A 13,681-nucleotide genomic window follows, 5' to 3' on the forward strand; every position below is an offset into this window, starting at 1 on the left:
GAGACCCATCAGGCTGGCAGCGACTCACCCAGCCTGGGCCGAGGCTCCAGCTAGACTTCCGTGAGGGGGCCTATTTTGAATGAGTCCAAAAACCTCACTTTAAAAAAAGGAAGGAATGAAATCCATGTGTATTGACATGGAAAGATGGGCCCAGGATGTATGGTGAGTCATAAAAGCAGATTCCGTAATCTCACCTATAAAATGATGCCATTGATGTTATTATATAGAAGTATTGGTATGTACATAAAAATATGGGTGGACAGACTCCAAACTGTGATTAGCAGTTATCTCTGGGAGTAAGATATCCCTATAGGGGAAACATTCACTTTCTACTTTATACACTTTTCCTTTGTTGGACTCTTGAAAAAAGTATGTATTGCTTTCATAACAAAAACATAAACATAATTTTATAATAGATATTTCTATTATGGGGGAAAGGGGAAAGCCTCACAGAAATATGCATGGGCTATTGGAAATGCTCAGTGCCTTTGCTTTGGGCTGAAATTATATCATCCTCGGGTGGGAAGGCCAGTTAACTCCTGCTGATCCAAAGCACTAGATCTAAAATCAAAGCACACAGGCTGGTGGGTTAGCTCCCTTAGGAGAATGGTGCTGATAATGCCAAGGTCAAGGGTTCAGATCCCTGTACTGGCCAGCCTTGGGGGGAAAAAAGTAAAATCACCAAGTCTGATTTTTTTAAAACAGAAAATCAACAATCCCTCAATTAAACTGGTTTGTAGAGAGCAAATCTGTCAAAATATGTGATTCTTAACACAGGGAGACTAGCGTAAAAGACGTCCTTGGTGTCCACAGCCCCACCCTGGACATAGGGTGGGCTGCTGTCAGGGGCAGTCAGGTCTGAATTGCCCTCCCCTGAGGCACCTTATGCAGCTTGAGGACCAAGCCCACATCAGCGCTATGCTCCAACCACTCTCCCACAAAGGGACCCAGTGTCTTCCAACCAGCCAAGGGCACCCTGGCCTGCTGGAGCCTTTGGGACTAAATGACTACCCGGGATCCCTCAGCTCCTCGCCTCCCAGCTTTCTCCTGCAGCCAAGCCCAAACTCTCCTTGAGCCAAGGACCCAGGCTCCAGCATGCTGTGATAGAGGAAGGGGAGTAAAGAGACTGCTGGGCTTTAGCCTCCATCTGGATGGATATCTGAGTGGGGAGAGAGTGGAGAGGCAGGGAAGGGACAGGAGGGTTGTGGAAGGTCAGTCCAGCTGAGGGATTCTTTCAGTTCCTAAATGATGGATTCAATTTCCCTCTCCTGAGGAGTCAGCACAGGGGCTGAAAGATGCAGTTAGACACAAGTTTATTGGTGGAGCTGCAGCAGAATCCTCCCTCTCTCTGGGATAGCCAAGGGCACAGCACCAACAGAAGGATGGACACACAGACCCCCAAACGGACACAAGGATGGAGCAGACTCAGAGAGACTGTAGCACAGCCACACGGGCACAGAGATACACAGGCCACAGCACCAAGAAACACACACACGTAGAGACAAAACCACAGGGCTAGGACACACGGACAAAGTGCAGGCTTTGGGGCCCCTGCATAGACAGAGCGAGGGCCACATGGGGAGGGGGCCCCTACTGACCTCCCCCAGGCATAGGCACACCAACAGCACACAGACAGGCAGACGCCCCCAGCCAGCCAGCCAGCCCGCCAGCCTGCCTGCATTGCAGGCAATGGGCTATATGGAAAGGACACTCATGGCTTCCCAGACCAGGGGGAGTGGGGACCACAGGACTTCTACACACCCCCCATTGCACTGAGGCCCAGGAGTCCCCGCTCCTGAACTGGTCACATCTGTGCAGTGTGAACTCCCGCCCCACTCCCCCCACACACTTTGGTCTTGCCCACTGGGGCTGGGGTTCGGGCATTTGGCGGGTGGAGGGAGAGAGAGAGGAAGGGGTATGGGCCCAGCTCAGTCCCTTCTCGGTGATCAGGGAGGCAGATGCTGAAAGTCCAGGGCTGAGCCCGGGCCTGGCAGTGGGGTGGGGGTGAGGGGGTCATGGCTCAGGCTTGGGAGGGCTCCCGGCAGCGCAGGCACTGGGCCATCTCGGGCCGGTACTGCTCGACTTGCAGGGTACAGCTGGAGAACCCAAACCGGGAGTAGAGCCGGGATGAGGCTTCAGCCAGGACAGCTTCAGGGTCAGCCGTGGAGTCTGTAGCAGAGTGATAAGAGGTAGCATCAATCCCTGGGGAGTCAGGAACAGGCAGGGGCTGAGATAAGGATGAGTGAAAGGGGCCCAGGGGCTGCGTGGTGTTCAAGCCAGGCCTCAATGGGGAGCTCGCTTTTCTTTCTGTATTGTATGAACAATGTAAAATCGTCAAAGAAAATGTTGGCAAGATTTACCCTTAATTGACCATGCTAACACACTAAGCTGTTCCTAGTCTTCTGTTCTCTTCTGTCTTTGAGTATCAGTATACAGTCACATGTTTCAGCAGCCATACCACCCAGTTTTTCAGGACAATCCAGCTGTTAAGTATTCTGTTTCATTGTCCCCCTAGAGCTACCATCAAATATCCCACAAGTTATAATATTTTTGGCATCCAAATTGCATGTCTCTGATTGCTTCTTGCATCTGGAAGAAACTCAAAAATCCTTTGTCAGCTCATGAGTCACCATATATATTTTTAATAGCTGAATCATAATGTAGACATAATTTTATATTCAGCTTTTCTCTCTCAGCATTATACCATAAACATTTTTCCTAGTTGCCATACAGTCTTCATAATCATCATTTTTAATAGTTTTGTGGAGGTACCATAATTTACCTAACTGTGGCCCTATCACTAGATATGTAGGTACTAGTGATCTTTTAAACGATTGCTGGTTTCCTGTGCTACTTCAGAGAGGGTGAAACCTCCTCCAGAACACTATGTCCAGGTCTCCTTGTCTCCAACATGCGTGCACGTGTGTGTGTGAGAGACAGAGGCACAGACAGAGACACAGACCGAGATGGACAGACAGGGAGAAATCAAGAAAGACGGAAGCAATCCCCATAATTCAGGCCATTGTCCCATGTTTGGAGGGGGGAATGTTTCCAGGAAGTACAAGGCTGGGGGCAGTGTGGACTCACCGATGGCCAAGTGTGCAGAGGCAACGTGGTAGGTGAGCGTGAGAGCCCACAGGTGCAGCTCATGGGTTGCCCGGACTCCTGGCACCGACAACAGTGTATCTCGCACAGGTTCAAACCCCACACTGCGAGGGGTACCTGCAACCAGCACCCACCATGCCTTACTGTCAAGGCCGTTCCTGCCCAAGGGCAGCCCCCACCAGACTCCACTTCTGCCATCCTGTACTCACTCATCCTGTTGACCCACATGTTCTACCCTATGCCCAAATTCTCCTTCCAGTGGTAGGTCTCACGACCCAGGCCTTCTCCCCACACTCCCTTCAGAGAAAAAGAGGTGCCTGGTGCTGGAGTGAGGTCAGAGAAGGCCCCAGGGGTGGAGAGCAGTGGTGTCTGATTCACCTTCCATGAGGATGCGAAGAACATCTCGGAGGGTGGGAGCCGTGGATCCAAGAGCACAGATGGAGAAGAGAAAGGTGCTGATGGGGTCAGCTGCCTTGTACTGAGGCTGTAGAGAAAGAGTCCTCTAAGCCTGGGAACGAGGGATCTTTCAGAAGACCAAGGGGAGTCTGAACAAACAGGACCTGGGAGGCCCCTGAGAACCCTGTGGAGGGGAAAGGGAATGTAACCCAGGGCTAGGAGAGTCCTGGGGAGTTGGGAGCTGGGAGCAAGAGTAAGGGGGAGGGGGCTGAGGGTCCTGGGAAGGAGCGGGCAGAGGTGTGGAACTGGGGGGAGGAAGGCTGGGGTGGGCCTCCATGGACAGTACCTTGAAGTAGATGAGGATGGAGGCAGCCAGTACCCCAAGGCTCTGCAGAAGGTCCCCCAGCACATGCACAAAGGCCGCCCGGACGCTGGTGTTCCCCAGGGGCAGGGGCTCCCCGGGCCCCTCCTCCAGCGGTGCATACTCTGCCCCCCTAGACCCATGGCTGTGGGGGGGCCCAGCCTGGTGCAGCACAAAGGCCATTCTGAGGGGGAAGTAGAGCAGCTCAGCCAGGCAGCCTGCTCGTGGCCTCCTCTGCCCATTCCATGCCTCCTCCTCTCACCTCCCCAGCAGCCCTTCCTCCACATGTTTTTCCAGCCCCAGCAAGAAAACAGCATTGTCCAAGAGAGACAAATAATGCAGCCTGGGGGAAAGAACACTGGACTTGGTGCCAGAGACATGGATTCAGATCCTGGCCCTGCTACTTAAATAGCTGTGTGACTTGGGTAAGTCACCTGGACTGTTGGGATCTATGTCATTAAAGGAAGACTAGGGGTAATGCTACCTACCTTGTGGGGTGGTTGTGAGGTGTAAATGAGATAATACTAATGAAAGTCCCCATCAGAGTGGCCAGTACACAATAGGCTGTTAGCAAAGATTGTTGACCCTGAATTTTAAGTCTCTCCCATGCCCTACTCAGGCATACCCAGAGCAGACAGCTGAGAACTGTGTGTGTGTGTGTGTCTGTGCATCTGGTGGGAAAGGGAGAGCCAGCTCTCCCGTCCTGGTGGAAGACCCCTTGCCCTGTGCCCCACATGGTGCCTGCTCCACACTGGAACGTACAGCAGATTGGCACAGACTGCGATGCTGGCGGTCAGCAGCATGGCACCCCCCTCGATGTGGTAGTCGCTGTGCAGCAGGCGAATGAAGGCCAGGTACAGGAGGATGCCCGTGACCATCCAGAGGGAGACCACAGAGGCCAAAGCCCCCAGAGTCTCTGCAGGGGGAGACAAGCTGTCAGCGACCTGCTTTGGACCCTGAGTGGTACCCTCTGGCAAGACTGGAGGGTCACTGGGCCATGCAGGGGCCTTACCTGAGCGATGCCAGCCAAAAGTCATGGTGCGGGTGGCTGGACGGGTAGAAAGCCAAAGGGAGAAGAGGCTGCCCATCATGCTGCCCACGTCTGCCAGCAAGTGGGCCGCGTCAGTCATAATGGCCAGGCTGTGTGCCAAATACCCCCCTGCAAGGGTGAAATGATGTTCACTCTGGTTCCAGTTAGAAAATGTGTGTGTGTGTGTGTGTGTGTGTGTGTGTGTGTGTGTGTGTGTGTGTGTGTGTGTAGGCATGAAAAATAAATTGGGGCTATGCAGCAAAATGTGAACTGTGGTTTTCTCGAGTGATGGCATTAAAGGTAGGTTTTTGTTTTCTTCTTATTGGCATCCATATTTCCTAGCTTTTCTACAATGACATATTTTAGTTTAATAACCAGAAAATATTTTTTTAAAAAAACCAGTTAACACCGAGAAGTCAGCGCTGGCTACTGGCTCTGGACCTCTCCCTGAATTCTCCTTGGCTTCTGTCCCTCACCCCCTCCCACTTCCTGAGCCCTGGGCACCCAGCTCCCCCATGCCAGCCACCCCATCTTCTCTGCATTCCCATCCTGGAACATCCCTAAGACTCCAGGTAGAGAGTGGCTGGCAGGTGTTGGGAGGATGGGGTTGGAGGAGCTGCTCTTCAACTTACCGACCACCTCCCCGGCCATGAAGACGAAGCACACAGCACAGGCGGCATACAGCTGCCTCCGTGCATGCAGCCGCTCAGGGGTGAGACCTGGCTGCGGCAGGGGGTCACTGTGGCAGTGATGGAAGGGCATCTCCACAAGTTTGGGCTCCTCGGGGAGGGGCTCTGTGAAGAGACTGAGGCAGCAACATGGTTCAACCTGGGGCCTGGGCACAAGCTGCCCTGCTCACTCCCAGGTCCTCAGTCCTCCATAGTGACTCATCAGACGTGGCCCAGCTCTCGTTCCTTCCCAAGGCCTGGTCAGACCCAGGAGCCTTGTGGAGAGAGGGAGGGTCACATGAGAGAAGGGTGCTAAATGAACTGTTCAGAGACCAGTCTCCCTTCTCCTTCCATACACAGAGCCATAGAAATCCACAGCCAGAAAGCACCTTACAGATGGTCTAGTCTAACATTTTATTAAATAAGTGAGAAGTATGAAGCTCAGAGATGGAGAAGCTTACGGAGGCCACACAGTCAGTGATAGAGCTGAGACTAGACCCCGACCAAATTAATTTATTATGCTGGGAACCACTGGAATACAAAATGAGCAGAAGCCTCTCTGATCCCTGGGAGATTTGGTGAAGAAGACAAATGTGTACCTAAACACTATGGCACAGAGCAGAAGGTGACCATTGCCATTAGAGCAGTTAAAGTGCTATCAGGGCTCCAAGGATAGATTAATTCTAATGAGGAAATCAGGAAAGTAACTGGAAGAGGTAACATAAGAATGGCTTTGAAGATTGGGAAGGATTTTGAGAAAGATGAAGTGAACGTGCCAGAAAAAGGCAACATGAAAGGAAGGTGGTACGAAAATGTGGAACAGGACTCAGCACATGATCCCGGCCTTCATGTGCCTCTCTCCCAGACCCCCACCCCAGAGCCTCCACTCTCAGATCCTCCCCCCACCCCCAGACATGCAGCTGTAGTGTGGCCCTTTAAGAGGAGAGTAGAATGTTGGGACCCAAAAAGTCTGAGATTCTTGGCACGGGGAACTGATTCCAGAGCTGGGGCTGTCATGGGGAGGAAAAGGTGCAGACCTCTTTGGCTGGGGGTGGTAGTGGTAGGAGCACTGGATTTGGAGTCTACCACACATTGACTGGACCTCGGTCTGACCATAAGCACCCAGCAGAGGCCACCTTAACTGCATAGTGCCATAAGCCTCCTTTGACAAATGAATGGGGCAGGGGGGCCTCACCTGGGGATCCAGAGGCTGAGCTCAAGGTGACTAAGTCTTAGGACCATTCTCGTCCAATTCTAACCCCCCCCCCCACAACTATCCAACCTGAACCCCAGCAAGGACAGAACCTTCCACAGAATAAAGGACTTAAACACAAAATACAGTCCTAGAAACACTCATGGAGGTGAGACAAGAATATCCACGAGTATTAATGATGGCTACAGAGAGAAATGTGGTCACAGTGATAAAGTGGGGAGGGGTCCCTGGAGCCCTCCAGCTCAAGAAAGCTCTGCCACATGCGTGAACTGAGGTTTGAAGGAGGTGAGAGAACATTTAGTGCTTGTAGGGAAAATTTAAGTGCTGGTAGGTAGATTAATTTCTTGAATTTCAAAAGCCCCATCCAAGACCTAGAATCTGGGTGAGTATGATTCTGGGTGTGTTTCTAGAGGAGATGGGGACATGAAGATGGCTTTGAAATCCATCCTCGTTCGTTCAGTGAGGTTTGCCAGGCAGCGTACACATAAAGAAGCCCAGTCTAGGGGGAGAGACAGATGTGCAACAAATGACTTACTATGCGAGGAGAGGCTGTTGTGAACAAAGGACTTCGGGGTACAGGGAAAGGAGTGCCAACTCTAATGGAGGTGAGGAGAACTTCACAGAGGAGGACATATTTAAGATGAGGCATAGGTGGAGAAGGATGCTCCAGACACATGGAAGGCTTGCGGCTTGCTCGGAGTTTAAGTGTGAGGCACCAGGGGAAGGAGATATGTTGACTGACTAAACAAATATTTCCTGAGCCCTGAGATAATAATGTAGATGATGGGAGAGAGGAGAGGAAATGGAGGGGTCTAGAACAGGCCAAGCCAGAGGCTCCCTGTGCATGCAGAGTTTTAGAGGAGGGGCAGGTAGGTAGGGAAGAGCCTCTTTCAGAAAATGCTGCAGGATTCGGTGACTAATGGTCATATGAGAATGAAAATGGGCTGGGAGTTGGAGATGCGGGTCTGAAGAACAAGCAGAGCCTGGGTGGCTTTGGGGCAGCGGGCAAGATGCTTTCCCTGGCCTTGTGAGGCACAGCACAACCGGTCATCAAGGCAGACAGCCATCAACAGGCTGCTCCCTTTTGTTCTGCGTAAATTGGGCACTAAAGAAACCTCATTGTTGGTGTGTGCGTGTGTATGTGGGGTGGCTACATTCTGTTAGAGAAAGGGAAAGGCTGTTTCCTCTCCCTGGCCCTCTGAAATCCCCAAGAAACAACAAATAATATTGAAGGGGGAAAGAGGGAGACGCAGGGAGGAGACGAGGGCCGGAAGCAAAGTCAACAGGGTACGGGAAGAGATGCCAGGGCCCCGGCTGGATCCCCCACAGCTGCCCACTCTGCATCCCCTGCAGGAAGGAGTCTTCCCTCCCTCCTGCTCCCCCACTGCCCCACCTACCCAGCCTTAAGACCCCCACCCAAGGAAAGAGCGAGAAACACAGAGCACCATGTCAGAGACAAAGGGAGAGGCTCTGGGAGAGAAACAAAGATTGGGAGAGATGGGGACAGAGAAGAAGCCAGAGACTCTGCCAAATTCCGGAGACAAACGGACAGTCAGCCGACAGACAAAATGGCCAGCGAAGGTGGCCGGGGAGGGCCTGGCGCGACCGCTCCGAGGGGCAGGACGGACGGAGCCGCCGCGCGGGAGACCGGCGGGGCGCGGAGGCGGTTCTCCGGCCGCCCCCGGCCCGCTGTCCCGGCCTCTCCGCGCGCCTCATTTCACACCTCGCCGCCCCCGGCCCCGTCTGTGCGGAGCCGGGAATACCCCCCGCCGCCCAGACCGCACCTGCTCCTTCCTCGCCGCCCCCTCGCTCCCCGGCGGCCGCCGGCGCCCCAGGGGCCCGGGCCCATCCTCCGGCCCTGGTGCCCACAGCTGGCCGCGGCTGGAGGGGGTGCCCCGAGCTGGGGCGCGCGGAGGGAAGGGTCCGGGGCCTGCAGAGCCGGCTCCGAAGCCTGGGCGGCGAGGTGCTCCCGTCGCCAGGGCCCGGGGCAATGCGGACATCGGGGCACCGGGCGCGGGCTCCGGCCCGACGGAGCGGCAGCCGCTCCCAGAGAAGTCAGGCGCGGCGGGGGCGGCGCAGGGGTCCGGAGGCCCGGGACGCCGGCCGGGGGCCGCTTCGCGGGACCGGGAGAAAACGGGGTGGCCGGGAGGAAGCGTACGTAGCAGGCTGTGGAGGGCCGGGCATGGGGCCGGCTGGGGGCCGGGCATCTCTGTGCTGCCAGAGGGGACGGAGCTGGGCGCCGCGAAGCCGAACCCGCCGCGGGACCGTGGGGCGGCCGGCCGGGACCCGAGCCCCGGGAGACAACGAAATGGACCGATGGCAGGAGGCTGGCGCCCCCAGGCCGACGGCCAGCCCAGGTCTGTCCTACCTCTTCAAACGCAGGCTGCCGCTGGGGCCGCCGTGGTCTCGGGGGCTCACCAGGCGAGTGGTCTCCGAGCCCTCCGTGGCGGGGGAGGGCTCCATGTCCCCGCCGCCCCGACCGTCTAGGCCCCACCGAGGGAGGCAGAGGCGGGGCCCGCCCTGCGCCAAGTCCGAGCGGCCCGCCAACCCCCGGACTCTCCTCCGCAGGGCCGCGGGGCCACCAGATTGGAGGGAACTGCGGCGACTGAGGCGCGCGGAGTCCGAACTGCAGATCCCGCGGCCGCCGGAGCCCCGCCTCGCGTGGGGCGAGCTCCCCAAGCTCCGCCTCCGGGCTCCCGGGCCCCGCCCCCGGAGCCCGGCCCCCATAGCTAAAGCCCGTCTCCCAGCGCCGGAGCCCGGTGGGGGCGGCGGGGGCGCCCCTCCCCCCGGCCAACGAGCCCCGCCCGCACCCAGGTCCCGCCTGTCGGTTCCGAGCCCAGCTCCTCGGGCCCGGGGACCTCCCGACCAATCTTCGCCCGATGAACACCGCCCTTTGCATGCCTGTGCGGGGACAGCGCCCCGACACCCTGTCACCTTGTGGCCCTGGTCTCCACGCGAGACAGAAACAGGTGCGCACCTATTATCTACCTCGAGAGAACCAGAAAGAATGTGGGGTGAGCCGTGACACATCCGGGAGAACTCCAGGGACTCCAGCCAGAAACCCCCGCGTGGAGGCTCTGAGGTCGGAATTCCCGAGCAAAATGTGCTGCCGAGCACTGTAGCACTAATGATCATTTATTTTCACACACTGGATGACAAAAGGCTTGCTGCTGCTCTCCAATCCGTTATTACCCCTGTTTTTCAGATGAGCAAACTGAGTCTCAGAGACAGAGTGTCCCACGTCATGCAGCCCGCGAGTCCAGGCCGCGGCTGCAACCCCACCCTCTTTCCTTCCCTGGGTCAGGGCACCGCACTGGCAACTGAAGAGGGTTAGGTCAGGTCCTCTCACAGGCTGGGCAGCCGGTGGAGCCGTGCCACCTCTCTGGGGTCACAAGCCGCTGTTCACGGGGGAAGCTGAGGGTCAGCTTGCCGGCTGGTGATCCCCTGTCTCCATCTGTAGCACTGTACCGGGCATTCGCTCATTTTGTCTCAATCTGGGGAAACGAAAACCCAGGGCAAGGAGTGACTTACAGCGAAGTCGGTGGCAGAGCCTGGAGTCGAAGCTACAAATGCTCAATGCTCTCTGTCCCTCGCACCTGCCGCCACTGTAGAATGACAAGGAGGTGGGAATTGGATTGCGCACCCCGAGCTGTGACAGTCTGTGAAGAGGAGAGTCCGTAGGAGGAGGGGAGAGAGAGCAGGGAAGGGGAAGCGTGGAGGCCGGGGATGGCTAGTGAGCCCGGGCAAGAAACCCATCAAGCGCATCCTTGAGAACACGATGGGCGTCCAGACCTTTGGGTTCTTGGGGTAGACCACTAGCCTCGACAGTTATTCCCAACAATGAGACTGCGTGTGCACTTACCCAAACCCTCCCGTCCCCGCCCCCAAAAAAGCTGGAGCACGTGCCAGACAGAGTGGTTGGAAGTGACGGAGTTAACCCGGGAGAGCTTCGCGGAGGAGGTGAGCCTTAAATGGATTAGGCAAGCTGGGTGGCGGGCTGGCTGTTCCGGCGGGGGAGAGTGCGGCTCTGCTGGTGCCAAGGACTGCGGGCGGGCGGCTTGTGTGCAGAGATGTCACTGCGCGGTGGAGCGGCGCGGAAAGAGAGCGAGGGGTCCGCGCGCCGCACACCCTCGCCTCCGCCCACGCCGCGCTCCGGGCCTCAGCCAGCCTGTCCTCGGCGCCCCCACCCAACTCCCAGCCGAAGGCCCAGCCCGAAGCCCGCGCGGGGCGAAGGAGCGGGCAAGGAGGGGCTTTCTCCTTCCAACCTCCCCTATGGGCCTGGGTCTGGAGGGGCCTTCGCTCCTTCTTGGGTCACGGGGTCAAACTGAGGCGGCGAGAGGGGAAGCCACCTGCCAAGGTCACCTTGTTGGCCCATGTCAGGGCCATCGTGGAATTCGCGTCCCTGCCCGGCTATGCCAGGGCCCCGGGCTCGTCCTGCCCCGCGCCGTCGGTTTTCTAAGGCTGGCATCGGACCTGAGGCGTCCCCAATTCTAAGAGCCGTGGAGCTGGGAAGCGTAGGGGCCACCGCGCACTCCAAGGCTCGGGTGTTGTCGCTCGCCCAAAGCGACCGGGACTGGTGAGCTGGAGATCAGAGAGAAACCTCGGGGCCCTACTCGGGGAATGGGCTTCTTGGCACGCCTCAGCCATGACAACAGGGGACGTAACAACAATGGCTTCCTCCGGGATTTCCCTTGCCGGGCAGCCCGAGGCGCGCCAACAGCAGCCCCGAGTGCCCGGGAGGGGGCGCAGACGCTGGCACATGTCTGCCCCGCCACCCGGCTGGGAGCGAGCAGGTGGGGAAGAGAAAGGGGTGTCAGAGCGGATGGGTGAGAGGCTCCGCGGCTGTCCCGCAGCGGAACGTGCCGCCTCCGGAAGCCGAGGACGCCGGAGTGGGAATACCAACCGTTGCCTTTGCTTGCAAATTTATGTAAGAAAAGCTTGGCAGCAAAACTGGGCACTTGCACCTGTTTCTCAAAGAGCCAGCAAGTGGCCCTATGAAAATCTGCAAAGAGTCCTCTCGAATGCCAGGCCTGAGGAAGTCCTGCTGCACCTGGATGGGAAACAGGAAAATTACCAGGGAGGTGGAGGGTCAGTTTAGGGCTAGGGCCCTGTACAGAGCTGTAATCTTGTAAGAACTATTCATTCAACATTTACTCAACATTCATTCCCTGCCATGCATCCTGCTTGCCTAGCTGAGCACTGGTGAACAAGATGGACGCACTTCCTCCACTCCCGACTCTAACTTGATTGCAAGAGATTTCTACTTTGCTGTCCTTTGTTATTGATCTGTCCACATTGTCTTACCGCCTGTCCTGCCCTGCCTCAAGTATCAATCTTCCCTAAGGTGAGTCATTAGACTGTTGTTAGTCTCAAAGGCAATACAGGCAGGAAGATCTGGGTGTTCTCATCTGGTCACTGCCATCTTCAAGAGGGCCTCCAGCAGAACAGGCCAGAGGAGGGCTGCAGAAGAACCCACACCAGAAGTCCATGCTTGACCAGTTCATAATGGGAGAGGAGGAGAACGAAGCCCAGCGCTGAGGTCAGGATTTAAGCTAGGCTAGAGATCTCAGGAAAAATTTGGGATCTAAGTATGTGGGCAAGAGTTAACACTTGAGAGATCCAAGTGAAGCTGAAGGGTATGGGCAGAGGCATCCTGGAGGTCCAACTTCTCCATTGTCTGCTCAGATGTCACCCCCAGGACACCTTTACTGACTTCCCCCAGGCTATGTGCCCCTCCCTTGTTCTCTCAAGGCTCACAGCGCTTATCTGGTCATAGCACTCACTACGTTATAAGGAAATCACTTGCTCGTCTGTCTCCTCACTAGAGTGCAAGCTCCCTGAAGGCAGGAATTGTGTCTTTCTCATACTGTGTCACCAGCATCCCACTAGTGGCTGGCACATAGTCTTCAATCAGGCCATCCCAGAAAGAAGGAGCTGGTTGTCAGAGTGGAAGCAGGATGGAGGAGATAGGATATTAGTTGGCCATAGAGAAAATGAGGTAGGGCTGCAGCTTAAATGTCACCGTCTCAGGGAGGCCCTTCCTGGCCCACAAACTAGGTTAGTTCTCATGTTACACACTCTCAGTGAATACTACTTTTTCCTTCTTAGCACTTAACTAAGTTATTAAGTTGTTACTTGGGGATTACTTGTTTCTTCATTTGGCTTCCAGGATGCCATAATCTATTACTTCATTGACTGCTTATTTTCAGTCTCCTTTGCTGGTTTCTCCTCATTTCCTCAATCTTTTAATGCTGAATTAGTCCAAGATGTGGTCACCCTCTTCTCTTACCTTTCCATACTCACTCCCATGGAGCTGTCATCCAGTCTCAAGTCTAAATACTACTGAGTAACAGCAGAAAGCAATGGTTGTTAAAGCTGGATGTTGGGTACATGGGGAATCATGATACGATTCTATTTTTGTATGTGCTTGAAATTTTCTATTAAAAAAAGGATTAAAAACGAATGGTATCTATGTTATGATGGTTCCCGGATCTCTAACTTCAACTCCAAATTCATACACCCAAATGTTAGCTTGGTATCTCCTCTTTAAGTCTAATAGACAGGCATCTCAAGCTTCAGAAGTTCAAAAATGAGCTCCTGATCGTAACATCCCAAAGCTCCTCTTTCTGCAGTCCTCCCATGTTAGAACATGCTAATTCCATCTTCCCATTTGCTCAGGCCAGAAACCTTAGGATCATCCTTTACTCCTCTCTTTTCGTCCCACACCCAATCCGTCAGTAAATCCTGCTCCCACCCTTGTCCAAACCATTATCATCTGTCTTCTGGATTATTGCAGTAACCTTCTAGGTGGTTTCCCTGTTTCTACCCTTATTGCCCTATAGCCTATTCTCAATCCAGTACCTAGGCATCATAGGTCAGATTTTGTCACTCCTCTTTTCACTCAGAGT

At 55.3% G+C, this 13,681-nt stretch overlaps 1 protein-coding gene across 1 annotated transcript; it reads right to left on the reverse strand.

Moving 5' to 3' along the window:
* Positions 1-1,366: 1,366 nt before the first annotated feature.
* Positions 1,367-9,252, reverse strand: SLC30A3 (solute carrier family 30 member 3). Its single transcript, XM_063078696.1, has 8 exons — positions 9,142-9,252; positions 5,525-5,697; positions 4,875-5,021; positions 4,625-4,778; positions 3,848-4,046; positions 3,484-3,589; positions 3,088-3,222; positions 1,367-2,169 (listed from the first exon to the last, which is right to left on the reverse strand). The coding sequence occupies exons 1-8, from the start codon at positions 9,234-9,236 to the stop codon at positions 2,021-2,023; spliced, it is 1,158 nt and encodes a 385-aa protein (XP_062934766.1). The 5' UTR covers positions 9,237-9,252; the 3' UTR covers positions 1,367-2,020.
* Positions 9,253-13,681: the final 4,429 nt, after the last annotated feature.

The sequence above is a fragment of the Cynocephalus volans genome, chromosome 14 (assembly GCF_027409185.1).
Source record: "Cynocephalus volans isolate mCynVol1 chromosome 14, mCynVol1.pri, whole genome shotgun sequence".
Classification (NCBI taxonomy): domain Eukaryota; kingdom Metazoa; phylum Chordata; class Mammalia; order Dermoptera; family Cynocephalidae; genus Cynocephalus; species Cynocephalus volans.